Raw genomic sequence first — 12,836 nt, 5'->3', positions numbered from 1 at the left:
CTAATTGTGTCAATATTAACACGCAGTCTTAAAACAAATGCAGGGAGATCACAAGCTAGCTAACACAAAAGCTACATAAATAAAGCTATCAGCAATTGTAGCTTAGCTTTAACTTAGCTATTTGATTTTTCTGGTCTCCCTGTTTGTTAAAACAGTTAAAGTAATAATATTAACTTTATATATAATTTAGATATGATATAAAGACCACGATTTCTAATACTGACTTGACTGAAACGTTATTAATACCCTTTTTTAATTAAAAAGCGTAGATTTTCAGAGATTTGTAAGTGGTTTCAATCACTATTTTTCATACGAGGCTAAAGTTAGCTTCCGATTCGGGAAATGGCTAAAGGGCTAATACACCCAATTTTTCTCTACTCTGACCATTTTTATTCTGCTCTAGCTCAAAACCTACAATACATACACTCTTCAAACCTGTTTTAGATTATTCTGGGCTCGTAGGAATGCATAAAACATAGTTTGTGATTTGTGAAACCTTCCTCTGATTTGTGAAACTTCAAAAAGACAGATTTATGAATTTATTTTTCAGCATCTGGCCCACACTGGAACTGGTCCTGTGCACCCAGAAATAAAATGTATTTTCTGGACAAGCTTAGCTTTCAATATCTCTAAATATTTTTCAGTTATTGTGTGTGGTGTGCTGGGTCATTCTACTGAGGCGATGTCTTTCTACGGTTGCACAAATCAGGTGTCCAGCAACAGGTACAATAACTTTGAAATAGTAGCCGCTTCTCTAATTAATGCCGCCCTCCTTCTGATTCTGTTTCAGAATAATCCTATCCTTATAAAAAATAGATATTTTTGTCGACTGACTGCTTTGATCGGGTTTTGTTTATATTAATATTACCGGATTTAAGCACATGTAGCTGCAAATCATTCAGGAGTTACAGGCCTTAAATATAGATCTAAAATGAATATCGGACTTCTTCAAGTGACACTGACAAAACTCCTTACATGTGCTTGTATTCTTCATTTGCTAATAAGATGTATTTTTATCTAAATTACAGGACAATCGAGGCTTTGAAAAATGGAACCCAGGCAGTGATTTCAGATGGTGAAATCAAGGTAATGTTTAATTATAATAAATTAAGACTCTAAAATTGGACATAGGATAATGCAATCTCTTGTTATCTGTGGTAATGTTGCTTATTTTTAACTCTTGTCTCAGACTTTGTATAAGGATCTCTGCAGCGGTGGAGTGAAGTCTGGCCTCATGTATCTGTGGCACAATCCAGGTGTCTCGCTTAAATTAAAGCAAAGACTAAAGCCACTGATGTTCCACTTTGCTGATGCACAGGTAAATGTATACTGACTTACAATAAGCTGCATCACATTTATTTATGTGGATGCATGGTCAGTGGGCCACCTGGGTCCGTTGTCTAATGCTGAGAGGAACGTTTTGTTCATTTTTATGTTAACGTGTTTTATAGGTTGACGAGCTGACAGAGCGGATTGGTTCATGCTCAGGAATAGATAAACTAATAAAGAAGAGAGAGTTCCAGTTTCTGGACTTGGTGTTTGATGTCCTTGTTCCAGAGGTACAACGCAGTCTTCAGCAGTGATTGGTATAAAAGTTACTTTTCGAAAACATTTGACAGTGTATGAAGTAATCCTTAACAGAGTTTGGTGGCAGGAGAATCTCGTCTCTGCTTTTTGCGGATGATGTGGTCCTCCTAGCTTCACCCAGCTCTGACCTTCAGCTCTTGCTGGGTAGGTTTGTGGCCAAGTGTGAAGCGGCTGGGATGAGGGTCAGCACCTCCAAATCCATGGTTCTCGACCGGAAAAGGGTGGCTTGCCAACTCCGGGTCGGGGGAGAGGTCCTACCTCAAGTGGAGGAGTTTAAGTATCTCGGGGTCTTGTTCACGAGTGACGGTAGGAGGGATCGGGAGATCGACAGGCGGATTGGTTCAGCGTCTGCAGTGATGCGGACGCTGAACCAATCTGTCGTGGTGAAGAGGGAGCTGAGCCGGAAAGCCAGGCTCTCGATTTACCGGTCGATCTGCGTCCCAATCCTCATCTATGGTCATGAGCTTTGGGTAACGACCGAAAGAACGAGATCGCGGATACAAGCGGCCAAAATGAGTTTCCTCCGTAGGGTGGCCGGGCTCAGCCTTAGAGATAGGGTGAGGAGCTCGGACATCCGGGAGGGACTCGGAGTAGAACCGCTGCTCCTCTGGATCGAAAGGAGCTAGTTGAGGTGGTTTGGGCATCTGGTCAGGATGCCTCCTGGACGCCTCCCCGGGGAGGTGTTTCGGGCATGTCCTGCCGGCAGGAGGCCCCCGGGTTGACCCAGGACACGTTGGAGAGGTTACATCTCCAATCTGGTCCGGGAATGCCTTGGGGTCCTGCCGGAGGAGCTGGTGGAGGTGGCCGGGGAGAGGACGGCCTGGAGCTCCCTAGTTGGGATGCTGCCCCCACGACCTGGACCCGGACAAGCGGAGGAAGACGACGACGTTGAAGTAATCCTGCATGTTTTTCAGGTAACAATAAAATTGTTGGAAAAATGGGAGGGGATGAATCGATATGCAGCTGAGAAAGCCATGCTTCAGCAAATTCATTTGTACCCAAAATAAAATGGTTGTGAAATCAAGTGTTTCTTTGGTTTTATTGTCTTTCACTCAAAATAAATACCAACTAGCTAAATAGTCATCAGCTGTAGTAGTTAAATTCTGTTGCAATGAGCTGCTGTGATACACAATAGGACAGTGTTATGGATATTTAATAACTAAATTTTGTTGCTGGTGAGAGAGGAGTGTTGCTGAAATGTTTTTCACTGCTTCTGGGAGTCCTGTACTTTAGCAATTGGTGTAGGTCAAAAGTTCATCTTGGGCTTAACAATAAAACTGAATATTTAGCCAGTACTATTTTGTTTGCACATTTTGAAAAGTCTTAGTTTAACGTGTTCTCATTTTATCCATATGTTTTTTTAATTCACTTTACAGCCTTTTATTGTGTGTGTGTATATATACATATATGTGTGTGTGTGTGTGTGTTTGTGTGTATATATATATATATATATATATATATATATATATATATGTGCTACTGTCATAAAAATTCCCTGTCTGAAGAACAAAGGGATTTAATATTCAATTTTCATGCAACGCAGGTAACAACGTTACTTAAGTTTGCCAGTCCAGATATGAAGAGAAAAAAAAAATCCGAAATTAAAAGCTTTTTCCGGTAAGTTTTGTTTTTTAAAAAACTACTTCCAGTGAAAGTAATGACTTCTGGTTAAGGTAATGAACCACCATGTAATTTTTCTCTTAAATGTGTACAAATCGAAGAGAAAAACGACACGGTATGGTTTTGACAAATCCAAACTACTTTTGTGCTTTGTCAATAAAGCGTATTCAATAAAAAAAACTACTTCCGGCAAAGGTAATGGCCCGAAAAAAAACTACTTCCGGCAAAGGTAATGACTTCCGGCGAAGGTAATGACACTTGTTTTTCCGGATACGTCATTTCCTGTCACGGCAAAGATGCCAGCTGATGTCTGCAGCCAGATGCTTTTGCTCTGGACCGATGCGTGCGCAGGTGGCTGCATCGATGCCTGATTACAAAATTAAAAAAAATAAATACTGCGAACAAGTGAATTATAAATTATGAAGCTTCTGATTGAAAGGAACAAAGTTTGCAACTTTGTACAAATCTGCTGTGAATGCCTTTGAGCCCAATGTTATCATTAACAACAAATTAAACATGATCTAAAATGATAAAGTACCGAGTAAGAAATCGTCCAGTGATACAGCAGTTCAACAGGCAATCTAGATTTAATCAGCTGTCTGTCAGGATGCCTGTATCACTAAAGGATGCCTCTATCGGTGATCCAGATCTGATGTTTACCTGCCTGTAGATCCTAACTAATAAAGACTCAGCTGGTTTTAGACCATTAGCATTTAGAGTACACTGGTGGAGCTCAGATCACTCGGGCAAAGGGGAGACATCATCAGTAACACAGCGCACTGCAGAAGTAAGTGACGTTATTAAAAGAAAAAAAAATTATGTGAAACATTGGGGGTGCTGGTTTTGTGTGCGCACGAAGCGGTACAAGTGATGACGATGCTGGATTTCATAATTTTATCCTCAGCAGCACTGCAGGTGCTCTCTATGTCCAAAATGTGCATAAGCCAGGTCCTTAGTCAACTTAATGTTGCGCACATTTTCCCGCTAAGTTTTCTTTTATAAATCCCAAATTTTGCTGGAAAGTTACGCAGTTGTCCGACCCGTTTTGTGCGTAAGCAAGCTTTATAAATGATGAGCCCCCTGGAGGTTAGTATAACTAAGTGCAACAATCCCAGCCAGCATATAAAGGTGGGATCCTATACAGTTGAGCAAAAAAGTATTTAGTCAACTACCAACTGTAGACCTGCACAGACTGGGTATTTTTACAGATAGACTGACATATGTCAAATGTTAATTTCTTTAATTTGGATGATTATAACTGAAAACTAATGAAATTCACAAATGCAGTATCTCAAAATATTAGAATATTGTGTAAAGGTTCAATGTTGAAGACCCCTGGTGTCACTCTCCAATAGCTAATTAACTCAAAACACCTGCAAAAGCCTTTAATGGTCTCTTTGTCTAGTTCTGTGGTCACTCAATCATGGGGAACACTGCTGACTTGAGAGTTGTCCCAAAGACGACCATTGACACCTTGCACAAGGAGGGCAAGACACAAAAGGTTATTGCTAAAGAGGCTGGCTTTTCAGAGCTCTGAGATGGACTTTTGTTATTGACCAAATACGTATTTTCCATCAGACAGTGGGATATTTCTGGATTTTATTTCTCGTTTTGTCTCTCATAGTTGAGGTAAATTTATGATGAAAGTCACAGTCCTTTCTCGTTTTTTGAGTGGGAGAATTTGCACAATGTGCAGGCTGCATAGGCCTGAAGGCGAAGCCAATGTGAAAGTGACAACAATTACAGTTCCCCCTACATCACTAGGGGCTGGCTCCAAAACAGAGCAAAATCTCTTTCAATTCAATTCAATTCAAGTTTATTTAAATAGCGCCAAATCACGACAAGAGTCGTCTCAAGGCACTTCACATAATGAACATTCCAATTCACAGTTCATTAAGCCAATCAGAAATAATGTGTCCTATATAAGGAACCCAGCAAATTGCATCAAGTCACTGACTAGTGTCAGTGACTATACAGCAATGCTCATACTAAGCAAGCATGCAGCGACAGTGGAGAGGAAAACTCCCTTTTAACAGGAAGAAACCTCCAGAGAATCCTGGCTCAGCATAAGCAGCCATCCTCCACGACTCACTGGGGATCGAGAAGACAGAGCAGACACACACACACACACACACACACACACACACACACACAATAATGTGTCTACAGTTCTATTGTGATGTCTTAGTAAATATTCTATTTGGTGAGATAAACTTTATTGTATTTTTCCTAGTGGATCTCTAATTAAATGGGTAAACTAGCAGTAACACATCCAATGTCAAGGAAAGCAAAAAGTTATTATCAGGAGAGGGAGAATGTTTAAGTGATTAGCAGCAGTGTGCTAGACGATGACCCCCTCCATGAGGCAGGGCAAGGGAGAGCCGTCTTTACCGACTGTATACTCCACCTCCCTCTACTCCCCCACTTGTCCAGATTTAGGCTAACGTCAGATTTCAACCATAGGCCCTATCAAATAAAAATGTTTTAAGCCTAGTTTTAAATGTAGACAAAGTGTCTGCCTCACGGACTAAGGCTGGGAGCTGGTTCCACAGGAGAGGAGCCTGATAACTAAAAGATCTGCCTCCCATCCTAATTTTAGATATTCTGGGAACCACCAGTAGACCTGCAGTCTGAGAGCGAAGTGCTCGGTTAGGAACATATGGAAAAATCAGATCACTGATGTATGATGGAGCTTGATTATTAGGAGCTTACATGTGAGAAGGAGGATCTTAAAATCTATTCTGAATTTAACAGGTAGCCAATGTAGGGAAGCTAGGACAGGAGAGATATGATCTCTCTTTAATTCTCATCAGAACTCTAGCTGCAGCATTTTGGACAAGCTGAAGACTTTTAACTACATTCTGTGGACTTCCTGAGAGTAATGAATTACAGTAATCCAGTCTTGATGTAATAAATGCATGAACTAGTTTTTCAGCATCACTCCTGGAAAGTATGCTTCTAATCTTAGCAATATTCCGAAGGTGGAAAAAGGAAATCCTACAAACCTGTTTAACCTGGGATCTGAATGACATGTCCTGGTCAAAGATAACACCAGGGTTCCTTACTTTGTTCTCAGAGATTAATGTAATGCCATTCAGGTCAGGCGACTGGCTAAGCAATTTCCTTTTCTGGATTTCTGGTCCAAAGACGAGAACTTCCGTCTTGTCTTGATTTAAAAGCAAAAAGTTTAGAGCCATCCAATGTTTTATGTCCTCAAGACAAGCCTGTACTCTACCCAACCGATTAGGTTCATCAGGGTTAATGGATAAATATAGCTGAGTATCGTCAGCATAACAGTGGAAGTTTATCCCATGCTGTCTAATGATTTTACCAATTGGGAGCATATATATAGTAAAAAGAATTGGTCCAAGCACTGAACCCTGTGGTACTCCACAAGTAACCCTGGAGTATGAAGAAGATTTGTCATGTACATTTACAAAATGAAATCTATCAGACAGGTAGGATTTAAACCAGCCCAGTGCTGTTCCTTTGATCCCTACAACATGTTCACAACCATTTTAAAACACAAACTTCACAGCAGGAATAAACATCTTTAAAGCTTGGTACAAAAACATTTTAGGTTTAATGGATCTAGTTTATAGTCATGACAATTCTGAGGGTGGCTGAATCTTTTTGTTACTCATCTGTGGCAACTAGCTCACCCATAGGCACTAGGGTTATGTGTCATTTTGACTAGCTGTGTTTAGTCTCCTTTAAGCAGCATAAATGAGCTCAATGTGAAGAGAAAACATAACATCATCAAATCTGAAAACAGTAGTGACCAAACTTCAATCTGACTTGTGTTTTCAGGTTTAGTTTTATTACAAGAGTGAAGTTAAATATTTTTATGTGACATAAGTTCAACAGAACCTCCAGTAAACATTTCATTCTGTTTCCATAAATGCTTTAGTGTTAATTGACTACATTGTTTTAACAACTTATGACATCACCACTCTCAGCCAATCATTTTGGCCTGATCCAAACCCAACCCAACAGTCTGCAGCTCTCTTATTAGTGACCCAGCTGGAGAAGGTTTCAGAGGCTCATCAAGTGGGACATCAGTTGGTTGGGAGGAATAAACAGTAATTCGTAAAGGTTTTAGTTTACATCAGTTTATATGTTCTTTTATTTGTTGAACAGATGTTATGAACCTATTTGACTCTGTGAACATGTGTAGAAAATGCCACTATGTGTATTTTATAAGACATCTAGTGCATTTTTTTAACGAAAGTCCAACATGATCATTAGAAGATGCTAAACAAGGTTTGAAGTTTCACACGTGATTTATTTGCAAGCATTTGTTTTCAAACTATGTCCTTTACTTGTGTTTTGAAAGTAATTTTACTCATAATTAGACCTGATGTGATGAACTTGTGAGACTCGGACAGGTGTTCTCATCAGATGACTGCAGGAAGCATCTCCAGACCTTCCATACAACTCTGACCAGGACCAGATAGTAAATTATTAACTGTGACCATAAATGTGTTCTTCTGTTCATGATGGAGAAAATGTATTTTGATGAAAAATGTCAGGATAGTTGTGCTGTGAATCTGCCAACAGTTTAAATATTAGATATAAATGTGTTTGCTTCATTTTCTTACCCTCATCTTACATTGTCTTTTTTTAGGATTTCAGTTACTGTTATTTTACAATATACTGAAAATCTCCTTTGCATTTTAACACTTCTAAAGCATAAAAACCATCATGACTCTACATACATGAGATTGTATCTTTTCCCCCTTAGATATTGAGAGGGAGATGCTGGTGATGAACTCTACCTACTCCAGACCTCAGGTCTTCTTCTTGAGTAACAGGTCTTCTTCTTGAGTAATACCAGTTCTGAATCAACAGAGGGCGCTGTGGTTTCACCCAAAGACAGCTTCTCTAGTGCTCTGACTAAAAACACAGTGGCTATGTTGGTTTGGCTTGCCCTCAGTGCCATCAACAGCAGCATGGTGCACACCTTCCTGCGGCATAGGTGCCATCTTTAACCCTAACGGATCAGAATTCCAGCATATAAACCCAAAAATGTCTAATTACAGCAATCAGATGTCTAAAATGTGATTCCTTATTTGTACATTTCAGTTAAAATTTTTATTGTAAAATATTTAAAGACACAGGTGTGTTTTACCATGTATATGTCAATGGTTTTTACCTTCCAGTCTGTTCTACGAGAACCCGCGCTACATCATGTTCATCTACATGGTGGTCAACGACGCTCTGCAGCTCACGCTGGTGACAGCTCTGTATGTGGTCAGCTACATCTTCAGGAAGATCCACACCTCTGTCTGCTGCCTGCTGGTGAATCACTTTATGATGTTTCATGTGTTGCGTCAGCTGTTGCTCCTGGGTTGCAGCGTTCAACAGGAAGTAAAATTCATGTAAAAACAGATTGAAACAAGGATGAAAATCTTTTCCAGTTTATTAATGACACGATAAGAATGACTATAGAGAATGAATGGGTATTCATGTGTTCATTTGAGTTCTAGATTTTCTAACAGAGTAGATCTTCTCCATCCTCAGATTATGACAGCCATCCTGACCACGCGCTCCACCCCTCTCATCCTGGCCGGCATGGCTGTGGAGCGCTTCATCTCCATCTGCTTCCCTCTCTACTACTGCCAGACGTGCACCGTCCACCGCACCCTCGCCCTCATCGGTGTCATCCTCGTCCTCGCCGCCACCCCTCCAATCACAGACCTCTTGATTACCATCGTCAAGGAGCCTCAGAGCTTCTTCCACAATGCCATCTTTTGCGACCATTCGCTTCTCTTCCGTGACCAGTCCATTTACTACAAGAACTGTGTGTTTGATGGTTTGTACCTGTCCTTCGTGGTGCTGATGCTGCTCTACACCTACTGTAGGATTATGCTGGCAGCTCAAGCCGCATCCACAAGTCTGGCATCGGTGAAGAGAGCCAGGAACACAGTGCTTCTTCACGGGGTGCAGGTGGGCGAGAACGCCTGTTTAACAATAAGAAATAACTTTGGTTTAAAAGAAATCTATCACAAATGATCAAAGAGCAAAAGATGAAAAATCTGAGCAAAACTATTGTGGTTTTATTACTTTTTGTGCCACTAAAAATTTATCATTCATGTATTTCATCCAGAATCCTGAATTGTTCTGTGCTCATGTTTCAGCTGCTGCTGTGCATGCTGGCCTTTGTGGTTCCCTCCCTCCAGGCTGCTCTCATCTCCATCTTCCCCCAGCTCAGCCTGGAGATCCGCTACATCTTCTTCCTGCTCGTCTACATCATTCCTCGCTTCCTTAGCCCAGTTATCTACGGCTTTCGGGACAAACTGTTCAGGAAGTACTGGATCCGTTATCTGTTTTGTCAGTGGATCAGAAGGATCAGACCTGTTGTGATGAAATCAGGTTGAAATTCCTCAGGAACCAGAAACTCATCCCTCAGTCTGCTGTGTACGAGATCCAGGTCCAAGTGTCAAATTCCAGATGTCATCTTTAATTTTATTTCATTTTTCTTTAATGAACACATCAGTTGTATTGGAGGTGGTGATTGAGGATGTGAAGTGGTATATTTCAGTTCTTGAATAAAAGATGAGTGGTGTAAATGTAATAGGATGACTTATGATTAATTTGTGGTGGTAACATAATTAGGCGTGTGTGTGTGTGTGTGTGTGTGTGTGTGTGTGTGTGTGTGTGTGTGTGTGTGTGTGTGTGTGTTTCATTCATAACAAAAACCTATAAACCATGAACAAGAATTCAGTCCAATAATAGAATGAAACGGAGCAGAAACTCTTGATAGTCACCACCCCTTTTCTAAGGTGAGAAGTCTTAAGCAACATATAAAACATCAAGTAAGTATATAACAGAGCACTTACAGAAGGTATTCATAGCCAATGCAACTAATATTTCCTTTTGAATCTGTTTAAGTAAAAAAGCAAAATATTTAATGCATTTTCTAAGGAATATTTAATGACCCTGCAGCTTTATTTTTCATGTCTAAGTTATTCCAACATGTATGATAACATTAACTACAATGCCGTACTTGTTAATTCTAGTTCTAAACTGAGTTCCTTTCAAATTATTCTGTAAGTATGTTCTCTTTTGTTTCAAGCCCTGTGAGGTGTGGTCCCTATATGAGAAGTCCAGCGTCCCACTGGGCCATTTCAGGAAGGTTTCCTACGGCTGAATGTTCAGCACCAATTTAGAGTGACACTCCAACAGAGTCTACCTACCAGATCCCCAACTGAAGGTCCAGTACCAACGGAAAGCGGCACACTTCAACACAGAGTACCTACCAGATCCCCCAACTGAAGTTTCAGCACCATGGACAGTGGCACTCTAGCAAGAGGCTTCCTACCAGAACCCCAGCTGGAACCTATTGGGCCATGATGATGCAGTCTTTTAAGACTTGCGTTTGTCACGTCTTCAGGGGTACTGAGATTCATAGTCTGTTGTCCTCCACAGCTGCTGGGTAGCTTTGGCTCAAGAGAGACTTGATGAGACTTTGGGACTGAGATATTTTCTGACACATTTGTGATAAACGTAGAGAGCATATAGCTTGCTGTTGGTTTTAGTTAAGTCTTCTGGTGTTGGTACAGTTTGCTGATTTCACTTTATTTTATTGATCATTTTTGAGATCACTTCACTGGTTACCTTACTCACCGGCTCTAGTGATGTTGTGTTTTATAACAACCTCGTTTAGTTATTTTCCTTAAACCTGTTGCTACTTTATGGTCATTTGTGTATAAATCTCTTTTGTTGAGGAATATTTCTATCAAATAAATACTTTTGTTGAGTAGTGGCCACACCCTCCTCCTCCTCCTCCTCCTCCTCCTCTTCTTTTAATCCTGTTAAGTCCTATCTTATCTGTGCTACTCCTTTCTGGACCAACCTACAAGCTATAGGCAGAGGTGTAACATCTTCTCACAATAAAAATCTGAACCTTGGTCGGTAATATATTTATACTGGGCTTGCACACAAGTTTTATTAACTTCCAGTTGAGTGAATCATTAAATTTAGGTGCTCTATATTTAAGGAAAAGAGGCTTAGAGGGGCATCATGATGACTATTGTCAGTTGTTCACGATGTTCCTTTTTTGTCTAACTAAAACGGGCTATGTAGGTTTTATGAGTTGATCCCGAGATTTCAGTACAATAAGTTAAATAAGGAGTTATCAGTGTTTAGAAGGGAATTAGTGGTCAATGCATTTGTGTTAAAAGTCAAACGCTATTGGAGGAAAGGGCTCATTTAAAAGTGCCAGTATGTTTCAGAAGGAGTTACTCGTAATGTTGCTTAATGACCAGAAGAGGGCAGAGGTTGTCCAGTGAAAACTGAACCAGTCAGTAGCCATAACACATTTAATATATGAACAATTGTTACATTCAACAATTTTTAAATTAAATTTTTGAATCTACAGCACTTTAACACGTCTTGACAGATTATGATTGTTGGATGGTTTATTTTAATTAACTTTATTTTTAAATAGGTATCTTAATAAATCACACCATTGTTTTGTACAATTATGATCACTACTTTTAATTTTTGTTTTTTAACTTAAATAAAAACATATCGTTTCTTTCGAAAATTATTTTGATCTTATTTGTTTTAAAACTTGCACGCTATTGGATAGGCTGTTTATAATCAAAAACAATGTGTTTGTAATGTCAATGTATGGACACAAGAGGGTAGCAGTCGTCCAACAAAAGCTGCCCAAAACATTTGAAAATCAAAATACTTTAAATACTTGATGAAGTTTCTTGAGTCAAAATCTTTTAAAATGACAAAATTGCAATAGTCATTGGCTTATAGTCATGTTTGTTTTTATGATTCACATGTTTTGAAATTGTTTATTTGACCAGAACACATGATTTGTGGCAGGTGCAGCACTTGATGTCGTCCTGAGGAGCCAGTGTAAATCAGGTGTGCTGAAGCAGAGACATGGAAAACATGTAGGACAGTGGTCCCTGCGGACCAGGGTTGGGAAACACTGATTTTGCTTATAAAAGAAAAAAAAACGGGAGTTTTTTTATTCATATTTTCACTGTTATATATACATTTATATATGTCAAAGTTCCCAACTGAATATTTTGTTGGGAAGTCCATCCATCCAGCTATTATCAGCCGGGTCGCAGGGGCAGCAGCCTAAGCCAAGAGGCCTAGACTATCCTCTCCCCAGCCACTTGGGCCAGCTCCTCTGGGGGAATCCTATGTTCCCTGGCCAGCCGAGAGATATAGTCCCTTCAGTGTGTCCTGGGTCTTCTTTTATGTCCCCTCCTGGTTGGATGTACCCTACAAATCTCACCTGGGCAGCGTTCAGGATTTCAGAGCTATCTCAACTGGCTCCTCTCGAAGTGGAGGAGCGGCAGATCTACTCTAAGCGCCTCCTGGATGACCGAGCTTCTCATCCTCTCTCTAAGGGAGAGCCCAGCCACCCTGTGAAGAAAACTCATTTCAGCCACTTGTATCCAAGAGCTGTTTTCTTGGTCACTACCCAAAGCCTGTGACCGATAGGTGAGGGTAGGAACGTAGATCGACCGGTAAATCGAGACTTTGCCTTCCAGCTCAGCTCCGTCTTCACCACGACAGATCGGTACAACTCTCGCATCGCTATGCAGAACCAATCCAACTATCGATATTGCGCTCCAGCTTTCCCTCATTTGTGA

The 12,836-nt window shown here is 40.4% G+C and overlaps 1 protein-coding gene across 1 annotated transcript; it reads left to right on the top strand.

The window, feature by feature from the left end:
• The first annotated feature begins 3,503 nt into the window (after positions 1-3,503).
• Positions 3,504-9,784, top strand: LOC107385895 (odorant receptor 131-2). The gene is made up of 6 exons (XM_015960056.3): positions 3,504-3,558; positions 7,118-7,257; positions 8,022-8,185; positions 8,370-8,508; positions 8,731-9,156; positions 9,348-9,784. Exons 1-6 carry the CDS (start codon positions 3,504-3,506, stop codon positions 9,585-9,587), a joined length of 1,164 nt encoding a protein of 387 aa, XP_015815542.3. The 3' UTR covers positions 9,588-9,784.
• Positions 9,785-12,836: the final 3,052 nt, after the last annotated feature.

This window comes from Nothobranchius furzeri, chromosome 3 (assembly GCF_043380555.1).
Source record: "Nothobranchius furzeri strain GRZ-AD chromosome 3, NfurGRZ-RIMD1, whole genome shotgun sequence".
NCBI classification, from domain to species: Eukaryota; Metazoa; Chordata; class Actinopteri; order Cyprinodontiformes; family Nothobranchiidae; genus Nothobranchius; species Nothobranchius furzeri.
This window is presented reverse-complemented; position numbering and strand designations above follow the sequence as displayed.

Bases quoted from the DNA above. Each gene is read 5' to 3' on its own strand.
- LOC107385895 (XM_015960056.3), top strand. From the start codon at position 3,504: ATGCCAGCTGATGTCTGCAGCCAGATGCTTTTGCTCTGGACCGATGCG. The intron at 8,509-8,730 runs GTGAATCACTTT...CTCCATCCTCAG, and splicing joins CCTCTGTCTGCTGCCTGCTG to ATTATGACAGCCATCCTGAC. The intron at 9,157-9,347 runs GTGGGCGAGAAC...CTCATGTTTCAG, and splicing joins TGCTTCTTCACGGGGTGCAG to CTGCTGCTGTGCATGCTGGC.